Raw genomic sequence first — 21,855 nt, forward strand, 5'->3', positions numbered from 1 at the left:
TAAGAGCTCTTATGTGAATCTCTTTACCTCTTGGCATTGGGGTGATCACATGTAAATGGAGGTGATTAAAACATGCATTTTAGTAGAATCTATAAGCTATATCCTAAAGTTCAAGAATAGTAGTTGGGAAGCATAAAGAAGGGGATAAATCTTTAATCCTTAAACATGTTTGCATTATGGAGCAATTTTTTTCATAACTATATATGTGGAATATTTTATCCTAAAATATATTCAAAGCTTTATCGATTTAAAATTGATTATAAAAGTCTTTTCAGTCAACAGTTATTATCCTTTAATTGTGTTTACAAACCTCCAAGTGTACTAAAAGAATCAATGTAACAAAGAATCAGTGTAACTTTTTTTGGATACTTCAAAATTCAACTCTTCTTTATTTAAAACTATGAACTGTAATATTTCCTTCAAGGGGGAAAAAAAGATACTTATAATATATTTTTTCATTGATAATATTCACCTATCTATATATATGATAGTTATTTGTGGCTATAATATTGAATAACAAAGAACAAATTGATCAATTAAAATCTTATTTCACATCCTTTTTTCATTGCTAATTATTCTGACAAAATATTGTTTTCATTAAACTGTTAATGCTTTTCAATATATAAAGATGTGTATCATTTCACATGGATATGCTTGAATTTTTACATTCTTCATTTTCTATCAAGAAAATAAGCTTGAAAAGCAATTTTTGTTGTTGATATATAGTAATAAGATTTCATTTATACTAACATTTTCTTATCTTAGAAGAAATTAGCCATGTATCAGAATGCCTTTCTTTTAACCAAATTATAAAAGGAATGAAGAAGTGACGTCGCTCAGTCATGCCCGACTCTTTGCGATCCCGTGGACTATAGCTTACAAGGCTCCTCTGTCCATGGCATTTTCCAGGCAAGAGTACTGGAGTGGGTTGCCATTTCCTTCTCCAGCGGATCTTCCTGACCCAGGGATTGAACCCAGGTCTCCCACATTGTGGACAGACACTTTACCATCTGAGCCACCAGGGAATACTATATGATAAAGAGTTAAAGTTTAATTTCAAAAATTTGATAGCGCCACTACTTTGATTTTTACTCAGTGATTAATTTATATTGACTTCATGTAACTATAGTCATTATGTAGTTTATAATTTAGAGTATACATTTCCCAAACACAAATTTAATCATTAATAGTTAAAATATTAGATGCCCTAGATTAATTAGAAAAATCCTAAGTAGTAAAAATAAATAATAGGAGAAATCTTGTAGGTTCTTTGAGTAGGAAAAATATTGAACGGTTAAAATTCTGATTATTTTAAGTAATCACTTTTATCTTAGAATTTCAACTTAATTTTGGTAAGATGAGCTAAATATTAATTAGAATGGAATTTTATTTGTACAATAGGACACCATATTTAGCTTCCATGGTGACTCAGATGGTAAAAAATCTGCCTGATATGCAGGAGACCTGGGTTTGATCCCTGGGATGGGAGGATCTCTGGAGAAGGGAATGGCAACCCACTCCAGTATTCTTGCCTGAAGAATTCCCGTGGACAGAGGAGCCTGGTGGGCTACAGTCCATGGGGTCTCAAAGAGTTGGACATGAGTGAGTGAATAAGCACATCCACCATATTTATGAAAAAATATATGCCATGTATATGTTAAAATGTGTTGCATTTTATTGATTTACTATATCAATAAATATTAATCATTATTTACTATAGCAATAGTATATATATTCATACAAGGCAAATATATAATTCCTCAGAGTATAATATCATTAGAGAAAAGATTACTATAGTTTTGTTGTTTAGTCACTAAGTTATGTCCAAATCTTTGTGACCTCACGGACTGCAGCATGCCAGACTTCCCTGTCCGACACTGTCTCCCGAAATATGCTCAAACTCATGTCCATTGAATCAGTGATACCATCCATCTCATACTCTGTTGTCTGCTTCTCCTCTTGCCTTCAATCTTTCCCAGCATCAGGGTCTTTTCCAGTGAGTCAGCTCTTTGCATCAGGTAGCCCAAGTATTGGAGCTTTAGCTTCAACATCATTCCCTCCAGTGAATATTCAGGGTTGATTTCCTTTAGGATGATTGATTGGTTTGATCTTCTTACTGTACAAGGGACTCTCATTGAGTCTTCTCCAGCACTACAGTTTGAAAGCATCAATTCTTTGGCACTCAACCTTCTTGATGTTCCAGCTCTCACATCCTTACTAGACTCCTGGAAAAACCTTAGCTTTAACTATATGGACCTTTGTCGGCAAAGTGATGTCTCTGCTTTTTAATATGCTGTCTAGGTTTGTCATAGCTTTTCTTCCAAGGAGCAGGTGTCTTTTAATTTCATGGCTGCAGTCACCATCTGCAGTGATTTTGGTGCCCCCCAAAATAAAGTCTCTCACTGTTTCCATTGTTTCCCCATCTATCTGCCATGAAGTTATGGAACTGGATTCCATGATCTTCGTTTTTTGAATGTTGAGTTTTAAGCCAGCTCTTTCACTCTCTTTCACTTTGATCAAGAATCTCTTTAGTTCCTCTCTGCTTTCTGCCATAAGGGTGGTGTCATCCGCATATCTGAGGTTATTGGTATTTCTCCCAGCAATCTTGATTCCAGCTTGTGCTTCATCCAGCCCAGCATTTCTCATGATGTACTCTGCATATAAGTTAAATAAGCAGGGTGACAATATACAGCCTTGACGTCTCCTTTCCCAATTTTGAACCAGTCTGTTGTTCCATGCCCAGTTCTAACTGTTGCTTCCTGACCCGCATACAGATTTCTCAGGAGACAGGTCAGGTGGTCTGGTATTCCGATCTCTTGAAGAATTCTCCACAGTTTGCTGTGATCCACACAGTCAAAGGCTTTGGCATAGTGAATGAAGCAGAAGTAGATGTTTTTCTGGAATTCCCTTGCTTTTTCTGTGGTCCAGTGGATGTTGGAAATTTGATCTCTGGTTCCTCTGCCTTTTCTAAATCCAGTTGGTACATCTGGAAATTTTCAGTTCACATACTGTTGAAGCCTAGCTAGAAGGATTTCGAGCATTACTTTGCCAGCATGTGATATGAGTGCAGTTGTGTGGTAGTTTGAACATTCTTTGGCATGGTCCTTCTTTGGGGTTGGAATGAAAACTAACCTTTCCTATTCCTGTGGCCACTGATGTGTTTTCCAAATTTTCTGGCATATTTAGAGCAGCACTTTAACAGCATCGTCTTTTATGATTTGAAATAGCTCAGCTGGAATTCTATAACCTCCACTAGCTTTGTTCCTAGTAATGCTTCCTAAGGACTGCTTGACTTTGCACCCCAGGATGTCTGGCTCTAGGTGACTGATCACACCATCATGGTTATCCAGGTCATTAAGACCTATTTAGTATAGCTCTTCTCTGTATTCTAGCCACCTCTTCTCAATATCTTCTGCTTCTGTTAGGTCCATACCATTTCTGTCCTTTATTGTGCCTATCTTTGCATGAAATGTTCCCCTTGGTATTGCTAATCTTCCTGAAGAGATCTCTATTCTTGCCCATTCTATTATTTTTCTCTATTTCTTTGCATTGCTCACTTTAGAAATCTTTCTTATCTTAGTTTCTTACTATAGTTTACCACTTCTTTTATATTTAGTTCTAGTATATCTATGCTTTTGGATATTCATCTCAAGTATGTTCTTCTGTAGATAGAAAAGAAAGTTATAACTGTAATGGTGACATCTCACAAACTGGACTTTTTAAAACTATTTAAATCTTATTTATTTTTTTTTACTGCTGGGTTCCTTGCTGCATGGGCTTTTCTCTGGTTGCTGCAAGCAGAGGCTACTACCCTCTAGATGTAATGCGCGGGCTTCTCATTGTGATACCATCTCTTGTTTCAGAGCATGTGCTCTAGGGCTTACAAGCTGCAATAATTGTGGCCTTTGGGTGCTCAGTATTTGAGGCTCCTGGGCTCTTAAGCACAGGCTCAATCGCTGTGGCCCTTGGGCTTATCTGCTCTGTTGCACGTGTGATCTTCCTGGACCAGAGATCAAACCCATGTCTCCTGCATTGGCAGGCGGATTCTTTTACCACTGAGCCAGCAGGGAAGCCCTGATAAATTGTAAAATGACATTTTTGCTAATGTTTAATGTTGTTTTACCGTCCATATTCTAATATTCTCCCGAGGGAAAAGATAATGTAGTAGAACATCAAGTCATAAATTTGCACTCTTCTGAGATTGAAGAGGCCCATACGTTCAGACTTAACTTCTCTTGGATATATATTTCTTTAGTTCCTGAAATGAAATGTGGGTAGACTTTATACTCATTAAAGGCAGCTTATCAGATGTTGACTTGTTCAAAAATGTAAGTGATAGCATTGCTGTGAAATTTGTGATCTTTAGTACATGACTTTAATGTGCGGGAAAATTTGCTCACAGGCTGGTATATGAAATCATGCTACATTAAGTCATATTTTTCATTTGTTTTCTTTCTTAATTTTTCCTTTATGTGACAGTTACAAATGAAACATGGGACTATGTAGGGTAACCGGTAGTATTTTTACACTGATTAGAACAGTTTTCCTTCTCAGAAAAAAATGGAAGAACTTCTCAGAATATGGAAAAACTATTGAAGCAAGATACAGAATCCAGAAGTCATAATTGTTATGGCTTAAATATGTTATGTTTAACAAAAATGTTAAAATTCAAAATGTAAAAAATTTAACATACATGCCAAAAAAATACCCTGGAGTAAAAAGATATACCAAAGTTTTTGCAAAACATATCAGACACAGGGCTAAGTTCCTTAGTATATAAAGCATTTAAATTCAGTGAGAAAGGCTGACAACCTAGTGGAAAAATGGGCAAAGAATTTTGATAGGCATTTCTAAAAAAAAAAAAAAAAAAGAGAGAGAACACATTTAAACATGAAAAAGATACCCAACTTCATTCACAATAAAAAATGCAGATCAAAAGTCTAAAGTTAAATAACTAGTTTTTACCAGATTAACAGTTTTGTATGGTATATTATACAATAATATCTATAATAGCACTAAAGAAATAATCTTAATAGCCTGGGTGAATATATTATGTGTGTAAAATAGATTTTATGCAGGTATTATTAGAAAAGAACAGTGTAGATTTCTGTATTTGTGCCTGTGTGCTCAGTTGCTCAGTTGTATCTGACACTTTTGTGACCCATGGACCGTAGCCCACGAGGGTCCTGTGTCCATGGGTTTTCCCAGGCAAGAATAGTGGAGTGGGTTGCCATTTCCTTCTGCAGGGAATCTTCCCAACTCGAGGATGGAACCCACATCTTCTGCAGATCCTGCAAAGGATTCTTTATATCACTGAGCCACCTGGGCAGCCTGAATTTCTTTGTACTAATGTGGAAAATATTGAACAGATATTATTAACTGAAGAAAGGGAAGGTAAAGTCAGCTCAATTTGTGTAAAAACAGTAACCTGTATATACACATGTATACACATACATGCATACACAGTTCTAAATAGAAGACAAGGATTATGGTTTTGAGACCAGAACTGAGGAATGGGTGATTTCGGTAGAAAAGGACATAATTTTCATTTTTTATCCTTTCAGCTCAGTTCAGTCCAGTCACTCAATCGTGTCTGACTGTTTGCCACCCCATGGACTGCAGCACACCAGGCTTCCCTGTCCATACCAACTCCCGGAGTTTACTCAGACTGATGTCCATTGAGTCACTGATGCCATCCAACCATCTCATCCTCTTCGTCCTCTTCTCCTCCCTCCCTCAATCTTTCCCAGCATCTGGGTGTTTTCAAATCAGTCAGTTCATCACATCAGGTGACCAAAGTATTGGATTTTCAGCTTCAATATGAGTCCTTCCAACAAATATTCAGGACTGATTTCCTTTAGGATGGACTGGTTGAATCTCCTCGCAGTCCAAGGATCTCTCAAGAGTCTTCTCCAACACCGCAGTTCAAAAGCATCAATTCTTCGGTGCTTAGCTTTCTTTAAGGTCCGACTCTCATATCCATACATGACCACTGGAAAAACCATAGCTTTGACTAGACGGACCTTTGTTGGCAAATTAATGTCTCTGCTTTTTAATATGCTATCTAGGTTGGTCATAACTTTTCTTCCAAAGAACAAGCGTCTTTTAATTTCATGGCTGCAGTGACCATCTGAAGTGATTTTGGAGCCCCCCAAAATAAGTCTCTCACTGTTTCTGTTGTTCCCCCATCTATTTCCCATGAAGTGATGTGACCAGATGCCATGATCTTAGTTTTCTGAATGTTGAGTTTTAAGCCAGCTTCTTCACTCTCCTTTTTCACTTTCATCAAGAGGCTCTTTAGTTCTTCTTCACTCTCTGTCATAAGGGTGATGTCATCTGCATATCTGAGGTTATTGATATTTCTCCTGGCAATCTTAATTCCAGATTGTGCTTCATCAAGCCCAGTGTTTCTTATGATGTACTCTGCATAGAAGTTAAATAAGCAGGGTGACAATATACAGCCTTGACGTACTCCTTTTCCTATTTGGAACCAGTCTGTTGTTCCATGTCCAGTTCTAGCTATTGGTTCCTGACTTGCATACAGATTTCTCAGGAGGCAGATCAGGTGGTCTGGTATTCCCATCTCTTCAAGAATTTTCCACAGTTTGTTGTGATCCACACAGTCAAAGGCTTTGGCATAGTTAATAAAGCAGAAGTAGATGTTTTTCTGGAACTCTCTTGCTTTTTTGATGATCCAGTGGATGTTGGCAATTTGATCTCTGGTTCCTCTGCCTTTTCTAAATCTAATCCTTTACGATGATTAATTTTTTGTTATTCTGTTAATGGATTCTTTAAACATGTAAGAAAATACCTTAAAGAAAGAAAATTCTTAATCAGTTAATTAAAATGTTTCAGGGAATACTACCTGAATTACTTCTTGTATGCCACAAATATCTTAGCATATTGGAAATATCAAGATGGAAAAATATTGTCCATACTCTTCTCAAAACCCAGTAAAGCAGTGCTAATTTGTAAATAGGGTAAAACCCAAGATATATATATTCTATTAGAGATGAGGCAAGAAGGCTGTATATCCCTTTGTAGTTCTTAGGTCAGTTTATGTACTGTTACATTAATTGATCTTTACAAAAACTTTATGGAATAAAAACAGTTTTGTCCAAAGAAAAATAATAGTAAGCCCATTTTTTATATTTAGATATTTAATGATTCCATCTGTCCTACAAAGTGGGTGCCATTATCATCCCGATTTTGTAGAGGACATGGAGAACTTAGTAATATGCACCACGTGACACTCCTTTTATAATACTAAGTGCCGCTGCTAAAAACTTTGCTCTTAATAGCTAAACTATTGTGCTTAAACTTTATCCTGTTATCTGAATTCATCTCCACTTTGTAAATGAAAGACATAAGATTCAGAGGTTAAATAACTAGTTCAAGATTATATTGCAGTAAATGTCAAAGCCAGTTCTCCTAACTAAATCTAGTGATCCCCACGTTGCACCACACTGCCTGTGGTTCACAGGGGAGTTCCATGGAGGGAGTATGGAGGAGTCATTTTGATTGTGTGTGCTGCCTGTCATAAGAACTAACAACAAGGCAGAGAAGGGGTGGTTTCTCTAAGAAAACAATTGCAGTAAAAAAAAAAAATGTACTTCCTTTTTATGAAAATATTTCCTCTATTCAGGTAATACCAAATAATTTGTTTTGCTTAGTAACTTTGATATGGTTTCTTGAGAAATTTTCAAGATCAGTGGATAAAACCTGGTATTCTCTTAAACCTTGCTTCTGCTCTGTGAAAGGACTCTGTCAGCAATCCAGCATGAGGGCTGTGCTAACAAAATTCCAACTTTTCTGTGGGATGATCCAAAAACAGCAAACAGAAGGCATTAAATTTCTTAACAGTCACAAGTGCGTGCATGCATGCTATGCCATTCCTGTCATTCACTGCTTTTTGGTGTGCATAGATTAAAGTTGGAATACTTTGATTTGCAGACTAATATGTTCTATGGAGAACTTTTTTCACACAGGAAATAAAAAAGCAGAGTAGCTTAAGAGCATGTGAGTTCTGTGCACTCTGCCCTTCATCTATATAGCTCTCAACTGACTGTATTATTTAGTCTGATTTTTAGAATATTTGCCTCGCCTGGATGACTTCATGTGTCTAAGACATTTGCTGGCTTAATATCCCAAGTTGTTTCTCTTGCTCATTTCAAAGGCAGGTTTACACAAGTGTTCTAATGGAAAACAGAGACTATGGCTTGTGTGTGTGTGTGTTTGTATGTGTGTGTGTGTGTGTATATATATATATGTGTATATATATATATAGTTAAGAAGAGGTGTAGCTCAGTGGGTTAAGTAGTATCTCATCTTGTCCTTTTCATAATCCTGTCTCAGTCACTTTAATGACAAACTCAAAAATCTAACAATACCAGTTTTTTAAGGACTTGCTTAAAAAGTGTACCCTGAATTAAAGAAAAACATGTGTGTAAAAATAAAGCATCATTCTGTTTATCTTGAGCTTCGCTAGGTCATCTTCACTTTCATACCAAAGCTTCACTGGAGACCTTGGAGCAAAGCACGTATAATGTTGCATGAGGGATGGTCTTTACTCTGCAGAGAATGTGCTGTATTCTACAGAATTTCCAACCATGTTAATAGAATGGCAATGTGTGGGAAAGAGATGTAGGGACAACACATAACACGCACTCAAAATGTCTTCCTTTCTTCTTTAAATTACAGCAAATTCAGTAAAGCTAGAAATGCAGAGTGATGAAGAGTGTGACAGGAAACCCCTGAGCCGCGAAGATGAGATCAGGGGCCATGATGAGGGTAGCAGCCTAGAAGAACCCCTAATTGAAAGCAGCGAGGTGGCAGACAACAGGAAAGTCCAGGAGCTTCAAGGCGAGGGAGGAATCCGGCTTCCGAATGGTAAACTGAAATGTGACGTCTGTGGCATGGTTTGCATTGGGCCCAATGTGCTTATGGTACATAAAAGGAGTCACACTGGTAAGCAGCTGAAAGAATAACCTGATGACTGCCTGTGACATCTGATGTTGATATTACCTGACATCTATTCTCTTTCCTTTTTATTCAGGGGTGGCAATGGTGAAACTCCTTTTTCAGAATTCTGCTAGTATTGGATTGCTGAAAAGCAGCAAGTAGCCTGGGTCTTGACTTCCAGCCTTCAGATCTGAATAGCTTTTCAAAAAGAAGTTTGGGATTCAGTTTCCGCAGTTCTTAATATAGCAATAATATGATGAGGGTTCAAAAGGTATAGGAGAATTTCATTGTGTAACTTGATTTTTTTGTACTCCTATACATAGTTTACCATACCCATGGGCAGAGAATAGAGTTTGCTAGCTAGATGTTTATCCTATAATGTGGTCCTCATGCAGTTTTATAATAGTGGATCCTTTTCACCTTATCTAATTAACTTCTTGAAATACAATTTTCAATCAGTCTTTGCCTTCCATGGGTCTGTGTAGGAGACAGATACTTATTTTCCCCAGTTCCAGGATGTCACCCTTTTCCTGTAGTTTTTAACTACAACTCCTGCAAGGAGAGAACATAGGGTAGAATGTAACAAACGGTGGTCGGAATATGTAATCATAGAATCAGGTGAGGAAAAGGACCTCAGATTAATATACTTTTATACATCTGAGTAATGTGAAAAACCAACTCATTGAGAAGGCCTTATTTAAATCTCTTTAAATCCTTTGGTGTGTAATCATAGAATCAGGTGAGGAAAAGGACCTCAGATTAATATACTTTTATACATCTGAGTAATGTGAAAAACCAACTCATTGAGAAGGCCTTATTTAAATCTCTTTAAATCCTTTGGTAAAAAATTTAAGTTCTTTTTGATGTAAACACAAGAAATGATACTGTGATAAGGTAGGTGGATCGTTGATGCTTAAAAAGTTTCAAATTCATATGAAATTTGATTTAAAGGTTATGATAGCTTAAACTATAATTCTGAGAGGTATTAATAGAGCAAAACAGTAATAAGTCATACACTCAGAGTTTTAAAATATGACACTCTTTTGGAAGAGAGATAAATCACAGTAAAGACTGATTTAAAGACTTCTAAGTAATCAGTTTAGTAAGTAGATGCTTAAAACATGAGAGATCCTGGGAACATTGACATCTTCTTGGTCCAAACTTCTCATTTACACATGAAGAAAATGAAGCCCAAAACATTTAAGTGATTTATCCATCATCCCTTATGTAGTTAAGGGCATTTTGAGGCTAGGCTCAGTGTTTCCTGATGTCCAAAGTAGTTTTGTTCAAATATTTTATGCTTCGTATATCAATACTCTAAGGCTGATAGTTTCATTATAGTGAGAAACTACACCTTAGAATCACTATTACCTTAATTGAAATCATCAACTTCAGGGCCTACACTCTTATCCAACCATACAGTCAGTTATATTTTTACTTTTTGTTTTGAATTTCCTTTTTAAATAGCATCATATTTTTAAAATATTTTTAGAATTTATAGTAATATTTGTATTATTAGTCAAGATGATTTTTCTTCTAACTGTTAGAAATGTCTCATGGAAAAAATTAAAAGATCAAGCTAAGTATCATGTTTGATAAGAAGAAAAGAAAATGACTGTAAAATATGAGTCTACTTTGTTTCTATGGTCATGAAGTTATTCTAACTGCAGGTTTAAAAGAAGAGATCCGCAAAGTTATGATGTATCCGTCATCTCGGAGCGATTATATTGAGGGAGATAACACACTTGGGGATGTCTCCGTCTCACATCTAGCAATGTAGAAACTAAATAAAATTACTAGAGTGACTTTTCAGTTGAATTGCAAATAGTATTCATTTTAAGGCTGAAAAATATATTTAAACAATTTTTGTAACATTTTTAATAAACCTTTTTTGGTCTGAGTTAAGAACATTCAAAAAATTTAAGTGTACTCTGTTGAAAATTTAGGTTAATTGATGTTTCACTGTATCTACAGTGACTTTCATGAGGATTGTTGGTTTATAAATACAGAAATAATTACCCACCTACTGTACTGTCCATTTGATATTTACTATGGTAGAGTTGCTGCTGCTGCTGCTAAGTCGCTTTAGTCATGTCCGACTCTGTGTGACCCCATCGACTATAGCCTACCAGACTCCTCTGTCCATGGGATTTTCCAGGCAAGATTACTGGAGTGGGTTGCCATTTTCTTCTCCAGGAGATCTTCCTGACCCAGGGATTGAACCCAGGTCTCCCACATTGTAGGCAGATGCTTTACTGTCTGAACCACCAGGAAACTATTTCTAAATAGTTACACAGATTTCCATGAGTCCTGGGAATATAGGATTCACTCAGCTGGCAAGGAAAATAGACTAAATAGACTTTTAAAAAAATATTCTTGGAACTCTATGAATGTTTAATATTAATAAATATTTATTAAAGTATTGGGAAATTTTTATACTTTTCTAAGATCTGGGTGGTTTTTTGTTAAAAGTTACTAAACAATTCATAGAGGTGCTTGGGCTGCCTGCCACACATTGTTAACCATAAAATTGTGGTGTGTCTTTAAGTTAGCCATTTTTATGTGTATTTCTGATGACCCAGTTTATGTGTCTTAGTGGGTCATGACATTTTCAATTCCATTTTAGCACTGTGAGAATGGAAAGTCTATTTGTGTTTCTTTAGACTGGCAAAAAGTGAAGTTGAAATATAGACATTAAGCAAATTTTTTATCCTTAATTTGATGAACTATCTTCATTTTAGAACTTCCCTCTTTCACCAACTATTTATAGCTTGCTAGTATAAAAAACACGGTCTTCAATCCTTAAATCCCTTTGAGAAACATAAGCTTCTGTGTCTTTAGCTCACAGAATGTCTAATATAAAATTGATAGTGGAAAAAATACACAATCACCCAATTTATTAAAATGACATGGAGTATCAGCTCTAATCCACTTCTTTTTCTTCTTCTTTCATACTCTACTAAAGTGTCAATTCCAGTGCCTTATTAATGGCTTGGTGTTACCGCTTTGGTGTTGCTACTTTAGTAGGTAATCAGGTAATATTGTCATCGGATACTCCAGGCACTCTTCACTGGGAATGAAGTGAGAAGAAAAGAAGCAGGGGTAGTAAATCAATTCATGCATGAACACAAATTGATACAAACACTAGACATATAGAATATTCTTAATTTTGCCTCTCTTTGGGGTAGAGTACTCTCATCTTTGTAACTTTTCAACACCATATTTTGTCCATTGCAGCTTTGTGGAGCCATTCTCTTGCTCCAAAGCCCTCTCTACACATAGTTGGGATTTTTCATATTTGTAGGTGGTGGTTCCAGCCTACAGAGGCATACCCTCTGCCTTTGATTCACCAAAGTAAACTGATGCATGTATATTTGCATTTCAATTGAGTAAACACAGATCTAGAAATGTGTTTATGAAAATATGTAAAATATTTAAATATAATTTATTCCATAATAAGAATAGTAGATAATTTCCCTCAGTGAATAAAAATGGTCCTTGACTAGATGAGTAGATTGATTTTAAAAAAAGAAACAGATTTAGGATGAAAATGAACAATAATGTGGTTACATGACTACATCTTAATTGTTCTTCTGAATCCAGAGTTCTTAATCTGACTTCGTTGCCTACCCATCAGAAGATTATCACAGATACAATAGCCTACTTAATGTTTTTGAATTGAACTTAAACTCTATAGTGTTACTGATGTGTTTAGTAAGTTTGTAAATTTCTCCTGAAAGTTGTTTTTGTTTACCTGTGAAGAATGTGATTAATATATATATTTTAGACAATATATAATATTTAATATATATTTAAACCAACTTGAAAAGGACCAATTGATTCAGTCTATGTATTAAAAGAAAAACAAATTATTAAAAAATAACTGAGATGTATTGTTTCAAGTTATATATACAATACAGTTAGTCAACTGAACCGTTCGGTTAATTATCAGATAATTTTACACATATCTCTGTAAGGTGTAGGCCGGGAAAATCATTATTTCTCAAAGCTTCATTTGCTTGAAATCAAAGTGCATTATTGCCATAGTCTCTTTCCTCTTACCAAAAATGGGCTCATGACCGTTACCTTCCTCATGCCTCTTTCTTCCCTTCCCATGGCATGGGAACAGAATTAGCAAACACCTTCTCACTAAGACTTACTCAGCAACAGGGCAATGTTTCTGGCTATAATTAGACATTTCTCCTACCCCTTTAAGATGATCATATAAATACAGAGATAATTCTTATTAAAAATGCTTGAGGATATCTGGAGTATTTTGTAAATGTAACAACTAAATTACCCTGTCATTAGTCTCATAATTAAGTGAATTAAGTTATTTTAAAAAATGATCCTTACTGTTATTTTTCAGATTAGCGTTATTTTGAATGATGAATTCAGTAACCTAAATTAGGGGTTTAAAAATATTTCAACTCAAAGATTGTAAGAGGCTTAAATAAAATCAAATTTAGCATTCTACCAGGAGTATTTTCCCAAGGCAAATGTGATTTCAAGTATTTTTGTTCAAATACTAATTTGTTTTAAAGTTATTGAGTACTAATTTGTGGTTGCCTGGGAAACCTTATGTAGATTTCAAAAGTTAAATCAAATATATTGATTAAAATGTGTAATTTGCATTTGCTATTTTTTTTTACTCTCTAAAAAGTTAATTTCAATAATAAAATCCTCTTTCCTTTTTATTACTAATTCCATGACATGAGTGGGGAGTAGAATATTATGATTTTAAAAACCTTTAGGCTGTTATTCCATTGAAAAAAGTCAAAGAAGTAAGTTGTATATGTGTGTATGTCTGTGTGTATAAAATTTAAAAAATGACTTACCAAAATTAAATTTATTTTTAAACTTTGATTATTTTATAAGATATTATATGAGAGGCTTTAGGTTAAATGTCTCCATTTTAACCTGTATTTAGTGCTGGTTTTTCAGTTTTACCAAATGAATCAAACAAAATAAACTAGATAAAATTTAAGGTAATGTTAACATTATGGATAATTCTTTTTCAACCATCAATATAGGGAACTTTTTGTAAACTTACATCATAAGATCGCCAAAGAAAAACCTAAAACTTTGCTACCCACACACACACAGGTTACTTTATATATATATATATCATTGAATTCCAAAATGAACAAGAACTACAGAATTCAAGATACATCTGATCTGTCCATTTTTCTTTAGGCTTTATAATCTATATGATAGAATGTGCAGTGGTAACTGCTAGAAGGTGACCATAGGTGATTTTATTTATCCCTCCTAGCTTTCTTTAATAAAAAGAATCATTGAGTTTGTATTATTTTAAAGTTCTCCCCCAAATATATTGTAGTTTCATTGTTCACTGTTATTATGAATGTTTCAGCTAAGGATGAGAAACGTGACAATTCAGTGTAAAGTTTTTTGAGAACTATTAAAATTATAGTCATTATCTAACCTCAAGTAGAGACATGGTCTAATTCAATCAAAAGAGAATTGTTTTTTAATTCTTATTCTAGTGTTGAGTTTTAACAGATTTGTGTTATTTATAATTTATTTTATGTCTATCTTAAGATAGACACATTTAAAGGGAGTAGTTCATGATGGTTTGGTGATGTTATTAGTTTGATCCTACTTGCCAGTTTTACACCCTCACCAAACTACATGCTTTTACCTTGGATGACTGTTGACAGCCTGTTGATGGCTATCGGTTGACAGACAACTGATGATTCTGGCTTAAACAATTTTAGAGCAATATCAGTAATAGTAGAAAACGTTCCCATCAAATAAATTATTTTCACAAGAAAAAGAGAATACATGTATGGGAAATATCTGGACGAATAATTTTCTTTGGATTTTCTCTGATTGTATTAGGAAAATTTGCCACAGGTTTTATTGTTAGTGACTGGGTAAATTGATAGACCTAAGCTCTATTTTGAGATTTTTCTGGTAATGAGCTTTGTAACCCAGTTCATTCATTGAACCTCTTTGGCCCCCTGATAAGAAAATGATCAGCTAGAGAGTTAGACTATAGGTCCTTTTCAGCTCAAAGTTTCTGTCATATTTTTAAAAAGAGATAATAACATGGTATAATAAAGAGAGCAAGATTTTACAGTCAGATTGACCAAGAGTCATGATCAGCTCTAGTACTTCTAATCTGTGACTATAATCAGATGCTTCGATATTTGAACTTCCACTTGTTTATTTGTAATTTGAAGTTATTAACACCAAATTAGTAATGCCATCCTGTGGTTTGAAATATTGTATGTAAAGCAACCTGTAAAACCAGTTAATTGATGGCACCTAGTTTTTCAACCAGTGGCCAATGTTCTGACTGTTGTTCTTTCCAGTCAGTGACAAGAATCCTGTGAAATTTATATGAAGAAAGGAAATGGCACTTGACCTAAAGTTTGGGACTTTGGTATTAGCAAAGCAAATTCGAGGAAGATAAAGGTTTAGAGGACATAGGAGGGAGATGGACATTCTCAGCACAGAGAACTGGCTCTGGTTAACATTGTAGATCCAATTAGTCACTTGCACGTAACCTACTTGATCTTCCCCACCTCTTTACCCTTCTGCAGGTGAACGTCCCTTTCATTGTAACCAGTGTGGAGCTTCTTTTACTCAGAAGGGCAACCTTCTGAGACACATAAAGTTACACTCTGGAGAGAAGCCGTTCAAATGTCCTTTCTGTAGCTATGCCTGTAGAAGAAGGGACGCCCTCACAGGACACCTCAGGACCCACTCTGGTAAGTGCCACGAGCTCTTTAAGAAGAAAACTAAAATGTGGGAATTCAGAAGTATGCTATAGATTAATTCAAAGTAACTTATAGCTTTGGTACATAGCTGAGAATGAGGTAGATGATTTTTTTTTGTATACATTGAATAATTGACAGATTTTGCAGGATGCATTTGGCCCTTCTTTTTTAGATTTATAGACTTGGCAGAAAAGAGTACTCAACTGAACTCAACTGAAGAGTTTCAAGCCATTGATGAAAACAGCTGTTACATTTTCTATAATTTTAAATTTTATAATTATTAATGAAGTAATTGTGGTTAGTCCAGAATAATGGAAAACCCAGTAAAAATATATAGTTACATGTTGATGTTAGCATAGAGGAGAGAAATGCTGTGACTTTTTTTGACTGATAGAGTACCTAGGCGGGGACTTCAGGGGGTATCAAATAAAACTATTTTAAACTTGAAAATATTATGTTTATTAGAAAATTAGCTGTGAGAGTATTTTATATTTCATTTTAACTCTCCTTGTTTCTTTAACTTTCAAACCATAGTCATTGGATGCTCTCTGAAACTTTTCTCTGCTTCATAAATCATTAGAAAAATCTACTGTTTGATTTTTTCTTAATGCCAGAATATAGTACATAAAAGCAAAAGAATGATTAGAAATCTGAATGAATTTCATTTGACTTTTAGCATGAATTGCTATAACCAAGAAGTTAAAGGTGGAAAATTAATATAGAATACTCTCAAGCCAGTTTTATATGCTCCTTCTGTTCATAATGACATATTAAAGTTTAATCTTAATATGAAGATATGATGAAAGTGATATTTTCATCTACATTGACAAATTGACAGAGTACTGTGGGTTGTGAGGTAATGCTTGTATTATCTTTCTTTACATTTTTCCTGTTAATCCTTAAGGCTTTACCCAGTTTTTTAACATGAATGAGAAATATGTAAAACTATTTAGACATTAACTCGATTAAAAAATAAAATTAATGAAATATTAAAATATTTTAAGTATATGCTTTATATTCTTCGCTGACTTAAGGCAGTTTACTTATTTCCAACCATGACATATTATATTTTATTTAGAAATTATGCTGTGAAAATTATATATTAAAGTGGTATTGTTTTATTATAAGAAGTATTATTTTTTGAAAGATACTTTTAAGACCTGACAGTTATTTCCTTTAGCTGGCCATGAGCTCTGGATTATTAAAGCATTAGTCAGTTGACCAAGGATTATATTAATATAAAACGTAGCTTTCCATGGGAATGAAGTTGAGGCAAAAATATAGCTGTAAGCATGTATTTCACTCTTTACAAAATTTACAAAATTGTGTCATTTTTAGTATCATGATTTGGTGTATACATTTACTCTACCTGGTGATTGCTAGATTCCTTCTAGAAGGTTCATTGTCTAGTGACACCTCCAGAAGACATTTAACCTTCATCTCAATTTCCGTTTCCTTGATTTCTTTTTTGCTCGTTTAAGAGGTTTATCCCTGTGGGTAGTGTCTAAAAAATTAAGACACCTTGGTTTTTGTATTAGACTGAACTGGGCAGCTACACTCAGTTTCTTTATACATATTAGGCATGGCTCATCTAGGGGCTCCTATTTGGTGTCTAGTGGAGTGAGGGGAGGGAAAGATGGTGCTCAAAAGTAAGCCCCTTACATTGGCTTTGGCAAGGCCAGACACCATAATTTTTATGGTTCAATATAATTATAAAGTTTATGTGCATAGATTAAAGCTGTTTCTAAGAAACTGTAAATTTTTTTTTTTTTTGGCTGTTCTATATGGCTTGCAAGATCTTAGTTCCTATACCAGAGATCGAACCTGTGACCCTGCAGTGAAAACACGGAGCCCTAACCATTTCACAGCTAGGGCATTCCCTATGAAACTGTAAATTTTGTAAATAAATACTTTGCTACTTTGAGGTTCAAAAAAAAAGATATAAGTCTCTATAATTGCCCTTATGATTTTGCAATTTGGTATACTAAGTTATGGCTTTTGCAGATATATAAACAGATATGCTCCTATTGGCTAATAAGGGGAGTTTAACAGAGAGATGAAAGGGACAGATGGGTGTCATCCACCTACTGCTTCATTAAGGTGTGATATCAGCTCAGACATACTTTGAATCTGAAATACTAGCCATCACCAATGCTGTTCATAATAGATGAAACATAAAACATAGCTGCCAAAGTCCATGCTTCTCTAACTGATCAGAAAGCTCAAGTTGGTCATTATAACTTTCTTCTTCCACTGCTGATTCCATCTTCCCCTTATTTTCACCCTCTTTTTAGCACCTGGGCTGGACAAGGTTCTTTGATGGGTGATCCACAGCCTAACTCCTAACCGTTTTGAGTATTTGGTGACCTTTGTGTCCTTGGATTACTTACTATAGCTTTTCAATAACCAGAATTACTGGACAAGTTTTTGTTAGAGATGTTGCAATAAATCTGCTGAGCTTCTAACTTAGTTGTCCTTGCCCATATCATATAGCAACAACCCCAAATCATTTTAGTAATCTGGAAAGTTTACCAGCCAATAGCCTACTTTTCTTTCTGTTAATTCAGTAGCTTGAAAAGCCCCATATAGGCAGGGAGTAGTCTCAGCTTTCAATAAAATAGTAACAGAACTCTGATCCCTGGTGGAAACTTTTGGGCATTGAGATCTTCAAAACCAGCAATCCCAAGGTTTCAGCACAGGAAGTGAAAACCCTTTAAATGGGTTATTTGCTGTATTGTGGCCACTACTACCTTAACCTCTTTGTAATCAAACATACACTGTGGCAATGGGGAAGATAGATGACTTTAGGCATTTATCATATCCTGTAGAACATGCTCAAACTTCTCCCAGCTAGCAGTCATACATGAACCATGCCACTTGTGGGCCAGTATACTCCATTTGGCCAAATGATTCACAATAATGTGGCACAAGATATGGCTAGTGAAATCTGGAAATGGTTTGGGACCATTGCTGTATTTCCTTTGCCTTGTAAAGAATTTCCTGCTTAAAGTCAATATTTTAAGGAATACTATAGTGGTTGTTAAAGGCATTCTGTTACATCCAGGTGAGGAGGAGCATACAAAAGCACCAAAGGGGAGGTAAATCTATATCCTGAATATCTATCAATTCCTGTGAGAATAAATTTCTCCCTCCTTCAGGTAGAAGGAAGTTCATTCATTGTAATCTGCCAGTCACTGATTGACTGGTTGATCCCTTTGGAGAATAGTGCCATATCAGAGTCCCAGCATTGGAAGGTGGTGAACTAAGCAGTTGTGCTAGTTAAAATTAGTCACAGAGCAGGGGAAATCTATGTTGTTGAAGTCTATAGAGTTTCCATCATTGCCCCTCTTTTCACTTTGTATGTGGGCCACTTAAGCAGGCACTAGGGTAGCTAGGTAAAGAATCTGATACCCATAGTATAGATTATCTGATTGGTTTGAGTCACCCATCACATAATCTTTTCCAGACTACTCAGAGCCTCCTCCACAACAGATGCCCTCTGGAGGGAATTCATGTAAGATACCACATTGTCACACTTTGTACCAGTTCTGAGAGGCACATAAGCATAACTCTCCCCCAGACCTTCTATCTTCAATCTTCCAGTCTTGTTTTTCCAAGTCCTTGACTATATGGCCATGCCATCTATCATTTCCTCATCTATCTTTTCTTACATGCAAACTGTACAGCTGGAGGGGTTATCTTTTCACTACTAGGATTTAGGGGGAGCCCTCTTCATTGGGCCTCTAGTACAGTAGTTGCAGCTAGTACCAAATGCCATGCAGTCCATTCACAGGCTGGGTTCATGCAGTTTTATCCTATGTTAATCGGTCATTGAGAACACCTTGTGAGAGATTGTGAAGCAGTAGTGGCAGGTATCAGAGACACGTGACCTAGTTGCTCATGAAGTATATACCTGGGTTTCCCAGACCTGTGTGGGCCATTTCATTTAATAGTGAAATGCTCTTGTGTACATCTTATTTTGTATGTTGAATCAGATTAACACATAGTTCATTTTGCATAGTTTGAGCCACACAGTCATTTGGAGTTTCGTATCCTAATACTCAGTCTTAACATGAGTCCAATAGCAAATTAGGAGCTATTTGTCAAATGGCAAATCATTGTTGAGAAGATCACATACATTTCCTCCACTGGGGATCTGCACTCCGATCCTGCAGTAGCAGTTACGTCACACACCATCTTGGCTTGACACATGTATTTCCAAAAGTCGTGGCATTGCTGAACCCTTGAGCCAGAGACCTACATGGCAGCTTTCACTGCGGTAGAGTATACTGCAGTCTCAGTATACCTTTCTTGCCCCAGTCCGCTCTCAGGGTTGACAGCCTTGTGGATTATTGAATACGTGCATCAGAGTGGAATACCCAAACATAGTATATCTTGTTTCTAAAATTCAAAGAGGGAGCACCACGTTTTCTGCCTGCTCCTTCATGATGAAAGGTACAAGGTACAGCAACTTATCATTTACTGTAGAGGCTCTGTTTCCACATGCCTGCATTGCTGGGCCCCTAAAATTTCACCATTGCTGCAGGTGTCTAAACTCTTCATAGAGATCACCTCCTATCCTCTGGCATATATCTTGATGAGACATTATAGTGTTTACTACTTCCTGCTCACCAAATCCAATTAGTATAATACCATGAAGGTAATGCCCCAGGTTGATGTTATGTGAGATGTCAAGATGAACAAGATTTCTTTGCCCTATATTATGGCAAAGAGAGGAGAAGTTGACCTAGCCTTAGGGTAAGATGGTGAAAGTATGTTGTCCCTGCATTGTAAAGGCAAACTGCTTCTGATTATCTTTATTGATAAGGAATTACTTTTAAAAGAAATTAAGTTGATAGTTGCATACATGATGTCAGGGGCTGTGTTAATATGCTCCAACAAAGATGCTATAGCTAGAACTGCTTCTGTATTTGCCATTCTGGTATAACTAAATCTTCATTCATCCACAGAACCGTCTAGGTCTTGCATTAGCCTAGCAAACAGTTTAAATGGGTTTGTAGTAGGAATGACCACCCCAACATCTTTTGGTTTTAGTTTACTGTCTTGGAAGAAGTGACAGTTCTAAGGGCTGTGATTTCCAGTATGGTAGCCACTAGCCATCTGTGGCTATTAAGCACCTGTACATATGGGCTTCCCCGTGGCCCAGTTGTAAAGAATCCGCCTGCAATGCAGGAGACACAGGTTCAATCTCTGGGTCAGGAAGATCCCCTGGAGAAAGAAATGGCAACCCCCATCCAGTATTCTTGCTGGGAAAATCCCATGGACAGAGGAGCCTGGTGGGCTACAGTCCATAATGTCACAGAGAGTCCAATATGACTAAGAGACTGAGCACACACATATGGTTAATACCATGTTGAAATGGCATTTATTAAATATTATGAAAATTAATTCCACCTTTTAAAAATGTGGCTATTAGAAAATTTTAAATTATACATGTGATTCATTTTGCATTAGACAGCACTGTTCTGTCTTTTTATGATAGCCCTCCTATCCTGGGTCAGGGAATCAATGTAAGGATTCTTTCCATTACTGAGTGCACTTATTCCTGTGGTACTGTAAGATGGGCTTGGGTGAAGTCTTCGTATATGTCTTGGCCTCCATAAGCTCCCACTTTGACTGGTGGGCCACAGTCATATTTTGGGTTCCAGAGATTAATGGCAATTCAGAGCTAATATAATACAACTGTCTAATAACCTGTGGAAGGATTTGGTATTATCCTTCTCCCAGTTCACAGTCACTGTCATAAATGGCCACAGGTGGTTCTGAAATGGCTATGAAGAAAATTCATAGCATACAGCTACGGCCAGTTTTGGAGAACACTCTTGAGAGTCCCTTGGACTGCAAGGAGATCCAACCAGTCCATTCTGAAGGAGATCAGCCCTGGGATTTCTTTGGAGGGAATGACACTAAAGCTGAAACTCCAGTACTTTGGCCACCTCGTGCGAAGAGTTGACTCATTGGAAAAGACTCTGATGCTGGGGGGGACTGGGGGCAGGAGGAGAAGGGGATGACAGAGGATGAGATGGCTGGATGGCATCACTGACTCGATGGATGTGAGTCTGAGTGAACTCCGGGAGTTGGTGATGGACAGGGAGGCCTGGCATGCTGCAATTCATGGGGTCACAAA

The 21,855-nt window shown here is 36.2% G+C and overlaps 1 protein-coding gene across 7 annotated transcripts in view; it reads left to right on the plus strand.

Moving 5' to 3' along the window:
• Positions 1-21,855, plus strand: part of IKZF2 (IKAROS family zinc finger 2) — a 179,681-nt gene that overhangs the window by 101,294 nt on the left and 56,532 nt on the right. For 5 of the 7 annotated variants that reach the window (XM_005676497.3, XM_018059907.1, XM_013972532.2 and 2 more), the window contains 2 exons: positions 8,701-8,967; positions 15,531-15,698. In XM_005676497.3, the coding sequence (XP_005676554.1) occupies positions 8,701-8,967; positions 15,531-15,698 (435 nt within the window). The remainder of the gene's footprint in view (positions 1-8,700; positions 8,968-15,530; positions 15,699-21,855) is intronic. The other 2 variants (XM_013972544.2, XM_005676498.3) reach the window with 1 other exon arrangement.

Source organism: Capra hircus, chromosome 2, assembly GCF_001704415.2.
Source record: "Capra hircus breed San Clemente chromosome 2, ASM170441v1, whole genome shotgun sequence".
In the NCBI taxonomy this organism is placed as follows: domain Eukaryota; kingdom Metazoa; phylum Chordata; class Mammalia; order Artiodactyla; family Bovidae; genus Capra; species Capra hircus.